Below are 13,752 nucleotides of genomic sequence, written 5' to 3'. Positions count from 1 at the left end.
TTAAAAAATCAAAACAACATCAGTACTAATCTATTTTTATATTTTCTAGCTTAGGAAAGATCTACTGGTTCTGACGCCTTGCTGTATAAAAGTGTTTTCAGTTTTTGACTTAAAGACCTATGAAGTCAGAATTTTGGGGTCAGTATTGTATTGAGGATTGCAATTAAAGATTTATGATTTTTTATTATTATTCTCAAAACATTAATCCATGTGTGAATCAAAGTATGCTACTAAATGGAATATGAAGCGCTACCAGATACCAGAACGTACAGATTCCTAACAGGAAAAAACAACAAACTAACAAAACCCCCAGAAAGAAACAAACAAAAAAACCCCATCAAATCTTGAATACTTCTGTAGAAAAGTTTTTGAGCTTCAAACTGTAGGCAGCTTCATAATCTTTCAAAATTGCATCAAGTGTAACAGAAATTAACCGTTTCAATAAAAACATGCCTTTGAGTTTTATTGAAATCCAAATTTTAAAAAAATCCTAGTGCTTTCATTGGATTTGTGTTATTGTTCTGAATAATCCTATTTTGGTCCTTAAATTGATTGCCTAAAATTCAATCTAAAAAGATACTAGAAGAGAGAGGCAAAGCTCATGTTGCAAGATACTGGAAAGAGTTTACTTTATAATAATGTGTATAGTTGATATAGTAAAATGGAGAAATAGACTATTTTGAAGTTGGTTTGAAAGTGAACAGGTTGAGAAGAATCTTTGTTTTAAAGAATTTCTAGCATTTTCTGAAGGTACTGTTTTTGTTGTAACCCCAGTAGCTTAGTCATAAATAAAATAAGGTTTTTGTAAGATATGAAGAAGGAATTATGTACCTGAAAGCCTGAATATTTCTCTAGCTGTGCAAGTTGATCTCATACAAGTTAATGTTTCTTTCACAAACTTCATCCTGCTACATAGTGTATTATTCAAGTATACATTTGGTTTTCATGTCTAATATGTCACCATATGTAATGCTAACAAAACTTAAGCAGTTCATACTGCAGGCTATCATTGCCAAAAGAAACAAGTCTGTAACAAGGGTTTTTAGAAATGCAAGAAATAAAATTAAATCTCTCTTTATGTACTAACAAGATAGCAGACATTACATACCTTTCAGATGCCATAAACACAGCTAATAGTGTCAAAGGATTGTAGAATATAAAGTGGCTGGTTCTCCATGACTAAAAAATGGCAGTCAGAACAGTTTTAAAAATAAAACTCTTTATTCTTAAATAAAGAAGTAGAACTTGAGATGCTGATCTTTGGCTAAAATCAGTAATCCATAATACAGTATGTGGTGTTATACAGTATGAGCTGATCCACATTATGAATTGAGAATCCTGGAAGGGCATTTGTTTATGCCAGAAGGGTGTTTGTTTATGATATATATTTGTATAATGTTCGACTTGTATTATACACAAGTGAACAAATTTTCATCTGCACATGCATTCATATTTACTTAATGTTTCAGTTTAATGAGCCTGTGAGGTACTACTGAGTATAATGAATGACTGCATGAGCAAGGATCTGACTAGGAAGATATGATGACAGCTATAAATTAAGTAAATATTCTGCTTTAATAGCCAAAGGTATTACTAAATCAGGTGAAGAGATGTGCATTTGAGAGAGACTATGTGAGTTTTTTCTCCCGCTTGCTCCTCTCTCCCTGTGGGCTTTTGTGTATTTGTTCAGTTGTTTGAAAGCTGAAAATGCTACCATGAAGAACAATTCTCCTCCCATATTTACTAAAGAAAGCAGCTGTAAGACTCAAGAATTATACAAGCGCTGCCCTGGGAAGACAGTAGGGAATTTGACCTTGGAGAGATGAAAGGAAGGAAAGGAAAGTTGATAAAGTGCTAATATAATAGATCTGGGACTCAGGGTGGAAAAGGAGGTAGAAGAAGAAATCAACAACAAAGAAACTGTTCATGCTGCAAAGGAGATAATGCACAGATACTGTTTTAATAATGATTTTTTTATCATTTAAGCTCATACATTAAAACTATATGGCAGTGAGAGGAAATGTTTCCATTCTAAAACAGGCTTAAATTTCATTTTTGTTTCTCAAAGATAATGCTTGAAACACTAGTAAAATTATCATATGGAACAAATATGCTTTTATGTAATGAGAAATTGATGTTAAATGGAGTCTTGTAAAAAGATGAAGCTACAAAAAGCATGTAAACAGCATAAAAATTGCAGCATGACAGAAAAAAGCCTGAGAGTTCAAAGACTAGCAGGTCTTTATCATAATTTTTTTAAGACTTCTATTGATGCAATGTTTGCAAATCACTGGAGCCTAAGGAAAATAATGTAAATGGTTCATTATTTAGCTTATTGAACTTTCCTGCAGTTAGGTTGACGAATGATGCCAATGTTTCCCAATCACCAAAGTACCATTTTAAAAGCATTTTTTATTGAATAAAGTGCTTTGAATATTGCACCCTGGAGCTTTATTTAGGGAAATGGTTCAATTGATGTTTTCTGTTTAACCTCAGCACTGACCTATCACAACATACTTGGTTAATAAGCAACATTATCATTTAATAGACTTAACTGGTTTTATGCATTGTACTTTCTCCACATTTCAACACTGTTCTCTTAGATTTTGTTTATGGATCTGGCTTGATTGCAGTCTTTTGGAACAAGATGTTGTTTGCATAGTTGTGTGTTGCATTATATAATATTGCATGATCACACCATAGGATGTAAAGAGCAGAGAACAGCATGTAAGTATAAACTATTCTTCCATGTAGGAAGGTATAAGAAACAGCTCAGCAATAGGCTGACTACACTGCGCACTTAATTAGTGGACTTGAGGAACTCTTTTGAAATTCCTCACATCTGTGCATATATGTGTGCATCCATATACAGATATAATATGAGCATAACAAAGTATGCACATTTAGAAGTAGGTATATTCATCATAAAAGATGTATTTATTCATTGTTAGAGTAACCTGAGATAAGTAACTGATTTTGTATTCATAATGCAAATCCTACTTATGCCAGGCTCTTTGTTTCTTATGATAAGTGATCAATATTTCATTTTCTCTGAAAGAGTGGAAAGTTTCATTTGTCTGTCACTTGTCCTCTACAGCTGTAGCATAGCAAACAATAAACATTCACTGAGAACCCACTGGATGGAAAAAAAAACTAAAAGGAAAAAAAGCCATACCAAAACTCAGCTTCGACTTTGCCATCATAGGTGTGGGTTCAGCTCATCTGTAGAAAGCCAGTTACCTTAATGTAATGAACAATCATGAAAGGATATAAGCTAAGTAGGCAAAGTGATGGAGTTCAAAGGTCAGAGACCCAAGCAATTCAGGGCATGCTATGAACAGGAGCCTTTGAAGACCTTTGCTCCCCTTAGTTAGAAAAGGTTGATCAGTCATGATTTTTAATGACTGCTTACTCTCATAAACCAGCCATTTATTGGTTATGCTTTGTCCTGCACTGTTATAGTCTCAAGCATTTCTAATTCCAGGATCTTGAATATTTAAATACCACCTTGAAGTGTGGTCAGTTATTTAATTCCAGCGTTTCTGTCCAGAGACAACAGAGTTGCTAAAATTAATTACAAGGATACAAAGCCAATCATTTAAAAACAGACAGGGAAATTATATGCCCTTAGTGAAGCAGCTTTTGTGTTTACAAAAGTGAAGCTGTAATGTATGAGACATGTTGTATTGTTTAATTCATTTTATTGTGTGTGCTTATTGAAGCAAGACTAATTGTGTTGTTTTGTCAATGTATTGTGAAAAGCAAATCACTCAGTAGCATAAAACCATCACTTGCGTGACCTTCGAGACTCACAAAGAATAACTACTCCATAGCTTGTCTTGAATATTGATTGGTAGTTTTTTCACATGATCAAGCTGTATTTTTAAGTTAATAATTTTATTTTAATTATGAAGGGTTTTTTATGAAAAGTGATGGACTGCAAACGTTAGTTTGCATAAAATGGTTGTTTATAAATATAAACAAACCAAACCACTGATTGGAAACAGATATGAGATGTTGAACAGTCCCAGTGGAAATGGTTGGAAACACTCAGGCAGTGGGGAAAGGATAGCTCACTGCTTCTTTTCTGTTTCCAAAGCAATAGCCTTAACTTAAAAAATACCCCACTTACAATGTCTGTACAACTTATAGGACAGTTTGATTTTGAAAGCAGTTCCTATTGTCTGAAGTGATGCTCTTAAATACTCTGAAAGGAATACAAGTGGGTTACATGAGAATTCTTCTAAGCAGCAAAACTGGCTAACAAAATTCCCATGTCTAGTCCTTCTTTTTTGCCCTACAAATTGCTCCCTCATATATGCTAAAAACATTGAAGACTTTATTAATGCAGATTCTTTTTTGGTTTAAGTGGCCAGGTTCACAGCAGGGCTTCAGGAAAGATATGAGTACAACTATGGTGCAGCTCCTAAACTGGTCCCTGTGAGGTAGAGAACTGCCAACTGCAGCAACAAGGCAGTGGGACTTTTTCTTAAACTAATGTCAGCTCAAAAAAGAATATTGTACATTGAAAGTGACAATTATTTGTTCATAAAATGTTTTGAGCAACAAGTACTGTAAATGTTGAGCAGTTCAATATTTCTGCTAGGGAGCAGAAATGATAGCCTGGGCCATAAGGAAAGAAAAGCAGGAGGTGGGTATGATAGCCAGGCTGCTGGAGGTTGAGGCCTCAGTGATGAGGTGTATAGCCCCACAGGATCCAAGTATGGTGAACAGAGCATGTCCTGTGATGGAAACCTGCAGTCAAGAGTATTATTGTACAGGTCAACCCTAACCCAGTGCAAAAGCTATGTGTGGTTTGATTTGGTTCGATAAATGAACATTTCTAAAAAAAATGGGATGATAATGTCCCCAAAACATGGACATGAATGGTGCTTTTGAAGTTTCACCTCTTTATGCCCTTCTGGAAATGCACTCATTCCTCAGGTGACTGAGTGAGACACACTCCTACTGAGAGAAGCTGCTTCTAACTCTTGAGCTGCTACTGCTCTAGGTGATGTGGGTTGCACAGTTACTGCTTAATTTGGGAGAGTTTCCTTATGAAATCTCTGAATTTGAGTGGAAATCTGTGCCCTGGTAATTGAAGAGTGTGCTGTTTGGATCTGTGAACTCTAGAAGCTCAGAATGTTGGGTGGCCTTTAGTGGGGAGACTGCTGACAGAAGCAGCCAGAGTTCAAGAGTGGGCATGTGGTAAATGGAAGCATCTGAAAGATTTAGGGTAAGAGCACTAGGTGGTATTTCTCACTAGTTTGCATCAGATCTGTTGCATTTCTGTTTCACAATGCAATTATTTGCTCCTTTCTTTCCTAATTTGTAAGTTGCATCTTTGACATCGTCATGTGAGAGGTGAATGGTCATCTTTACCCTTGGGGTTGCTACTTAGGAGGAGGAAAATCAGCAAGTTAGCAACCACAAATCTCTCTTTGCCTCCATATGCATTACCTGCCCTAGGAACATCACACAGTTAGTGAGTTCACTGCATACCTGTGTCTCAGTAATGGGAAGACCATTTAGCCACCAACAGGCTTATGTCTCCCAGGCAGCCAGTTTCCCTAGAAGGGAAGCTTTGTGATAAGCCAGAGAAGATCCATAAAACATTCAAATAAGTCCCTAATCTGGACTCAAGAAACTTGACACATTTCATCTGTTTGTGTGTCAGCAAATTAAGATTATCTGCAAATTAATATTAACATTGCAATGGATTATTTTAAAGCCTTTTATGCTTGTCCAACCGTTAATTGCTTTATCTGCCTTCATCCAATATGTCAAGCTCTGTAGAAGCCACAGCTTCTGCATTTTCCTGGTATTCTAGGAGTTCTTGATTTAGGTACACTAGATTGCAAGACCATTTTAATGTAAAGGTTCCGAAATGTATTGAAGAGAAGAGAATGTGTTTGTAGAGGGGAAACCTCAAGAAGAGAGACTAGCCTAAGAATCTTTTTTCTGAACTCTCTATAGCCAGCCTTTTAGTATATGTGTATTTGTTAGGATTTACAATGTAGATGTTAATTTGTGAAATACTTGTTGAGAAAAAAAATTCTACATTCCAAAAGCTTCAGGTATTTCAATGGTAAGATCTGGCTGTATTGTTTTGGGTGCTGCGCTGATTCATTCTGAGTGATGGGAGTCAAACTCGTCTTTCTCTCAAGTTTTTCAGTGTCCTTGTAGGCATCTGTTTGACTCTTGAGCCTTATTGACTGTTTCTTGTATGGTATTTGCCCTGATCAATTTAAAAGAAAAAATAAATATGCAGTTGTGTATAGGCCAGGTATAAGAATACAAAATGACTGTGCTGCAAAATGCTAATTTAAATGGTATGTGAAGCCAAGCATAAATATAATAAACAGATCTGAGTCACCAAATATAGAACACTTTAGTCCTAGCTGCAAAGGGACACAAATAAGATGATAGGGTTTTAGTAGAAAGATGCAATTTACAGGTCAGAATGTAATAGTAACCCTTCACTGTGAAAATTGAAAATTAACCTTGGAAGTACTGGATCGTTTACAGCTTATAAGCTACTTCTGGTAAAGTAGAAAAGTTTGTAAAAAGGCTTGTAAAAAAAAAAAGGCTTGTAAAAAAAAAAGTTTTTAAAAAGGCAGTTTTCAAGAATTTAAAATGATCCTTTTCAAAGTGTGCTCTATTCTCTTCCATTACTGCATCTCACTGTATTTTCATCTGGTGATGCCTACACAGATGGCATTACTAGGGTTTTTACAGGTTCACACAGGATTTTATTCCAATTTTAAATTTTCTTAGAAGCTGAGGTGTTTTATTTGCTTTGTGTGAAATTCTTAGTGACCATCATGTCCGTTGAACTTACCGAGGGAATTTTCTACTTGCTTGTTTTTTATCAGAGTGTTTGATGTTTATTGTTTTCATCTTGCCTGAGATTAATAGCAGAGCCTATTAATCCGTAAAAATCCAGGATCCATAAAAATCATGTGAATTTCCTTATAGTTAACTTTCCAGTGATTTAAAAATCTGGTTTCCAGTAAAGATTAACCTTTGGAAAACTAAAAGCAGATTGAGGAGAAGTTTTCTTTAATCAGAAAAAAAATGAGATATGGAATGTGTCTTGTATACAAAACAGTAAAATCAGTGAAACAGTTTTCCTAAAATATTAATTTTTTTGAAGGAATAAATCAGATGGTGGTGGTGGGAGATATTTAAAGTGTAATACAGAAAAATGTTGAAGCTACATGTCATGCACTTCAAAGCAGCAAAATTTTGGAAAAGGGACTTTCCCATGTGAGTTTGTGGGATGCAGTATTGTAAGGTTGGTTTCCATCTAATTTGATGTCAGAAGTCATATTACTGTTGAAACAAAGTATTGATATTATGCAAGTGAGTAAACTTAAAATAAGGTCCTTTGCTTTCCTATTTATTACCAATTAAATTGTCTCATCTTGCATGTAACTGTAGATTTAACAAAATATTTTATATTGAAATTCTCCCAAAGAGTTTTACTTACATAATGGTCTTGTTGATATAGAAATCGTCTTCTCATTTTGCAAAATTTCTACTTGATGTTCTTGATTTATTCTTGAATATATGTGGGTATTTATTAAAATAGTTATTTCTAAACAATATATTGAGAGTACCTCATTTTCAGCAATAAGTTGAAGAAGGTTTTATATTCTTCATAAGAAATTTTTATAAGCTCTTCAAGGGACACACATAATTTGATGTGTTAATATTTTATACTCAGTCTGCTGCTGTTCCCTTGTTTTTTTCCCTAGATTATTGGAAGAGTTTATACTTTCACCCTAGCAACAGTTCTTTGGTTTTAACTTATGTAACAGTGTCACAGACCTTTCACATTTAAATAATTTAAATATGTCTCTTTTTTCTTTCTTTTTTTTTTTCCTTTGTTCTTTAGGTAGCTCTGGTGCAGTGGACAGAGAGTGTGGGTCTCACTCTGGTTAACAGGGATCTGACCTCAATGCAGCTGAAGACCCCTGGTGGGCACATCCTCACATATTATATCCTGCAGATCTTCCCCTTCACTTCTGAGAGCAAGCGCATGGGCATCATAGTTAGGGTAATTTGGGGCATTTTCTGGGTGCTTGGTTTGATTTTTTAAAAATGCTGGCAGATCAGACTGATTCACTCCTTCTGCAACAGACAATACCACAGGAATTCATTGATTGCATTCGCCTGTGTGTGGATTCACTGACTATGCAATGAGTGTTGCATCATTAAAATGTGTAACAAGTATATACACTAAGTTATTTGTAAATTTTTCATTACCAGGTGTTTCAGACATACAGAGCTTTCTGTTTTGGGTTGGTATTTGCCACCCAAGAAACAAAATACAAGTTAGAGGGGATGTAACATGGATATTTTAAAATTTAGTTTAGGGGTGCTGAGAATGTCTTATGCTTGTGGACTTCAGTTAGAACTGATCCTCTTACATGGAAATAGCAGACATGTATCTCAGTGGAATCAGAGATAACACTGGAAATAGTAACATCAAGTAATACAACCTACCCACTTCTTGACAAGGTACTTTGTCTTTTATAAATGGGAACCTATTGAGTGCTTCAGAAGGCAATTAAGTTATTGGTAGGTAATTGTTTTGACTTTATAAACAGATATTCCTCTCCCTCCACACCCCCACCCCTTCCCATTTCTTTTGTAAAATTTTAGGATGAATCTTCAGGAGAAATTACATTTTACATGAAGGGTGCAGATGTTGCCATGTCCACTATTGTACAGTACAATGATTGGTTAGAAGAAGAGGTAAGAAAGAAAATCAACATTTACAAAAATTAATATTTTATAAAAATTTCAAATCTCAAATATATCAGATGGTATTGGGATATGTTGAAAGGACAATCTGAGGCAATGCAATAATGGATTTTGAACTTCAGTTATGGATATCCTGAATGGGTTTTAAGGGATTACAACTATTTCCAATTCCTGAGTAACATACAAGAAAAGTGAAGCTGGTAGCAGTAGCAGGACACGTTCCTACTTAAAACGAGGAAAGTTGTTTTTCATTGACTGACCTTTCACATAAAACCTAATTACTGCTGAGAAGTATTCTGCTATAAATCTTTTTATCCCTTGTTTGATCAAAATCTGCAGTGAGGTATGATTATGAATTATAGACTTTGACAAGCATTGTGTCCAAAATATTTTCTTTTTACCACATTTATTAAACTTCAAATAAAATAGTTAGTGACTAAATTTCAAACCTGATTAATATTTTTCAGTATGTGTTCTAGTAGGTACCAGCAATCATCTTATTTTTGACCCTACATACAGCCAATATGTTAATACAATGATTACACCATGTATGTTCATAATGGTATTGGCAATATGAATCAATATCTGCTGCAGGGCAGTTTGATTTATTCAGGGACATGAATAAATTAAACTCCCTCAAGACCTAGCAAAATGTCATAAAAATTACTTTTGGCGATAATGATGCACAATTAATTGTAAAATACTTGTTTAATTTATTTAGCTTTATGAGGTCAAATCAATAAGCGTTTGCACTGGAGAGCCCTGTCTTTCATTAAGACATGCTATTCCATGGCTATTTTTAATGTGTAGATGCTTTTCTGATAAGGGATACGTTCAGTGAAAAAAGAAATTGAATTCTGTTATGTGCCTCAAAAGTAGTTTTAGTTTAAAGCTTCAACCTAAAAGATATTTTCTTTAAGCTAGGAGAGGAGATCTAATTGACTTACTGATATCAAACCACTTCATTTGGGACACCTGGAGTATAATTGCTTTTCATCCTGTTTGTGGCTTCTCCAGAATATTTTAAGAGTCTAAAGAAACACCAAAGCTACAGATACACCCTGTTAGCATACAGTAGAAATCATGAACACAGATTTGAATATTTGCATGACTGTTCTGTGCTTTGGTTCATTTAGTGTGGTAATATGGCACGAGAAGGACTGCGCACACTGGTCGTTGCCAAAAAATCACTTACTGAAGAACAGTATCAAGATTTTGAGGTATGAAAGGACAGAGTGATCTTGTGCTTATGGTCATCATGTGCTTACGATCATGTTTAATTACTTCAAGGAGAACATTCCTCTATTTTATTGTTTAAGATTGCAGAAAAAGATGATTCATATTTAAAAAACAGATAATTGAGATATTGTCCACAATCTGTTAAAGGCTTTGTCATTCATTAATGATGGTTGTGCAGTCATATTTGCAGGGTCCTATTTGCTTTATTATTGGATTGGACAGTGTTTTCCCAGAAGCTAATGTAATGTTACTTTTGTAGGTTCAACATGACCTAAAAGACCTACTTGTTCTCAAAGAAAAGGCCTGTCCTCCTTTGAAGCTGTGATGCCTAGTTCTTAATAGTTCTTCAGGAGGCATTCTCTTTAGGTGCATTGTCAGAAGAGCCCTGTATAACAGTGGGTGTAAAGTAAAATTGCTCCTTTAGCCTTGTTCTTCATTAAAGATATATAAAGACAAACATTTAGCCTAATGGATCCATGCTATCTCTGAGTGGTAGACTGAATGTATACTTTATGAGTTGAAGCAAACTCTAAGTGGTTTTGTGTTTGTGCAGAGTCGATATAACCAAGCAAAGCTAAGCATACATGACAGAAACCTGAAGGTTGCCGCTGTTGTAGAGAGTTTGGAGCGAGAAATGGAATTACTGTGTCTCACTGGAGTAGAAGATCAGCTGCAAACAGATGTTAGACCAACTCTAGAGATGCTAAGGAATGCTGGAATAAAGGTACTTAACACATATTGCTGACATAACAGGTTATCATTTATTAACTTTTTAAATCAAGACATAACTTATATTTTTCTGTATTTAGTTTCTTTCAAAGTAAGAAATGTGTCAAGTCCCCAGCACATTCTGGGCATGAACTAGCAGAAACAAACAAGACACTGTGTGCAAAGTTCCCTTGCCTACAAGGTTTCATCAATCTCAAACTTACTTCTGTAGGAAAACTACCAATGGATAGATGAATGTGTGTCTCAGTCATTTATCCCCAGGCTGTCTACGGTAAACTGTCCTTGCTGACACTGACTGAGTTTGGCACAAGATTTGTGTGACAACGATGTTTTCAGGTTTGATGCTTGTAAGAAGTTTCAGCAAAGATCAAAACGTGAATTATTTGAACTATAATTCAGAACTGCCCTTGGAGTTTGTTCAGTTCATGTTAAAGGGATGGCATGAAAAGCCATGCAGAAGAGTTGGTTTGCTAGACACCTATCAATTGCACATATACATATATAATGCATATACAATTTATTTGAGGGAGGGTTTCAAGTAAATAGATGAACAGTATCTGAGGGGAGGGGGCAAGATTATAGACATTTTGCTTTAAGCAGTGTCAAACTCTACTCCAGATAGTTGTAATGACTTTGCATTGGTTAAACTGAGTCAGACACAGTGGGATATTTTGCATATGCTGCTTGTGCTGGACTTCAGCCCCTCCATTATCTGCTGGAAGGGCAGCTCAGGAGGTCAAAGCAAACCAGGAGAATTTTGGGATGCGATGACAATAATTTCCTTACACTGGTGACTGAGTCATCTTCCTAACTAGTCATCATACTAACAAACCTTCTTGGTGTTAAGGGCCTGAAAGAGCTGTCACACGATGGGAACGTAACAACTTTATCCCTTAATCTTTACTGCTTCCTCAGTTCTGCGTGGTCAGTGGGCAGGATCTTTTCAGAGTGTTGGGACTGTAGCTCATGCTCCAAGATTTGCTGTCTCATGGCTTGGCTGCTGCTTCCTGAGATTATCACCAGGGTCACAGATTGTTGTGTTGCATCATTTTGCTGACAAATGTAATCTGTATGCTCACTTTTCTGATCAAGGTCGTGTCAAGGCCTCGGGGAAAGGATTTTATGCTTCCCCAGAGCTTTACTTTGTCTTCATATACATTGAGACATTGGCCCTTGTGAGAATGGAGCTGCAAAAAGTAAAGACAGTTCTTTTCTGCTTTGCATACTATTGCAGTAAAAACTGTTAGTTAATTTTACTTTAAAATGCACAAGTCAGTATATTTTCTTGGATAACTTAATCCAAAAAGGTGCCAGAGAAAAGTTGGAGAGAGATGTCACTTAGATTTGGAGAGCAGACAATTCGCTAATGTCCAAAGAAATAAACTCTTACATTTTTTTGCAGATATGGATGTTAACAGGAGATAAACTGGAGACAGCAACTTGCATTGCAAAAAGTTCTCACTTAGTGTCTAGAAATCAAGATATTCATATTTTCAGACCTGTAAGTATAGTTCAAACTTTTTTTGTTGGTTCATCAAAGAATGGGTAACAGCAGTGTTGCTGTATTAATAGCTGGCTGGCTGTTGGAAGTTGTTGGGTTATTGTACTGAGTGTCACTGTAATGGTCCAGAGGGTAGTACTTAAGTCGTTATTCAAGGCAGTAAAATGACAAAGCATTTAAGGGTGTTGTTTTCTAGAGTTGGTGATGTGCTGTAGAAATGTTTGTAGCCATGTGAGGGTGAGCCAGGTTCAACAGACGTTTTACACCCTTCATAAGAGACATAGCAAGATACCTCTAAATAGTGATGGAGGTGGGGTGCTGAGCAACTAAGAAACTGTCCATGCATTTAGGCTGTCTGAATGTCATTCTTGCTTGTTTTAGCATTTTCATTGATAGAACTCTTTAGACTCAAGCAGAATTAATCCTGAATGAAACTGTGAGCATCCCCTCTGTAAACAGAGATCAAATTGGTATGAGAAATTTTTTTCATGTCATTATATACATGTGCATTTTACCAGCAGACTGTTTAAGTAATTGTTATAAAAGTAAACTGAATCTTCTTCTATATATTTTATATGCATGCTATTCACTTGACTGAAGCCAAACAAAAATAGATTTTCCAGACATTGATTGATGCTGTGTGATCAGACATAATGCATCTGTTTGTTCTAAATGAACCACTCGCACCTACAGAAATAATTATATGAATATAATTTACATGTAAATGTATTTTCTTCTGAAGCATCAGAATGGCAAATTAGGCCCTGCAGACTACTATTTGCAATTAAATTATTAATGCTTCTGATAAAACTTCAGATCAATTTTTGTTGACCTTTCCACATTGTAACACCACAAATTAAGTCTTCCTGAACAAAATGTATTTAGTTGAGTCAGATTTTTATTTTCATTACCTTGACTGGTAATAAGAGATCAGCATAAAGCTATGTTAACTTAGAATACAGTTTTAAATTAGTAAGAAAACACATTTATACAGAATTACTTCTGTGGCTATACTTGTTGCAAAGAAATAACTACTAAATTAATGTAAGAAAATATCAAGCACTATAACACTTCTACTGTAGTTATAAATTAGAGTGATAAAACCTTTTGCTACTCTCTTACCAAGAAGCTGTGTTTTGTTTTTAAAAAAACTGTTTATTCTTAGAAGTCTCAGCTTCCATAGTTTGTAATTCTGGAGATATTTACAAATTTAAAAAAAAAAAAAAGGCGTTCTGTTAGGTTGAAATGTAGAACAGAGAGGAAAATCACTGCTCATCAGTGTGCACAAGTGCTGACATCTCTTCATCTCTGCAATGCAGAAAGAATGTGCTAGGCCAACACAGGCTGGGCTTCCTAACAGCTGCCAGACAAGGAGGTTTCTCTTTTCATGCTTAATTGCGGAAAAGAAGGAAAAAAATTCTGAATTGGGGCATGTGCATGAGTTTTTCTCTTTGCAGGGACTTTTTAATGTAACTCAAATTTTATGGGTAGTAGAACCCATCTGGAGAGAG

General features: G+C 35.4%; 1 protein-coding gene across 2 annotated transcripts in view; it reads left to right on the top strand.

Moving 5' to 3' along the window:
• Positions 1-13,752, top strand: part of ATP9B (ATPase phospholipid transporting 9B (putative)) — a 156,600-nt gene that overhangs the window by 131,016 nt on the left and 11,832 nt on the right. For both annotated transcript variants that reach the window (XM_058024553.1, XM_058024544.1), the window contains exons 16-20: positions 7,901-8,062; positions 8,671-8,763; positions 9,909-9,992; positions 10,565-10,735; positions 12,143-12,241. In XM_058024553.1, the coding sequence (XP_057880536.1) occupies positions 7,901-8,062; positions 8,671-8,763; positions 9,909-9,992; positions 10,565-10,735; positions 12,143-12,241 (609 nt within the window). The remainder of the gene's footprint in view (positions 1-7,900; positions 8,063-8,670; positions 8,764-9,908; positions 9,993-10,564; positions 10,736-12,142; positions 12,242-13,752) is intronic.

This window comes from Melospiza georgiana, chromosome 1, assembly GCF_028018845.1.
Source record: "Melospiza georgiana isolate bMelGeo1 chromosome 1, bMelGeo1.pri, whole genome shotgun sequence".
NCBI classification, from domain to species: domain Eukaryota; kingdom Metazoa; phylum Chordata; class Aves; order Passeriformes; family Passerellidae; genus Melospiza; species Melospiza georgiana.
This window is presented reverse-complemented; position numbering and strand designations above follow the sequence as displayed.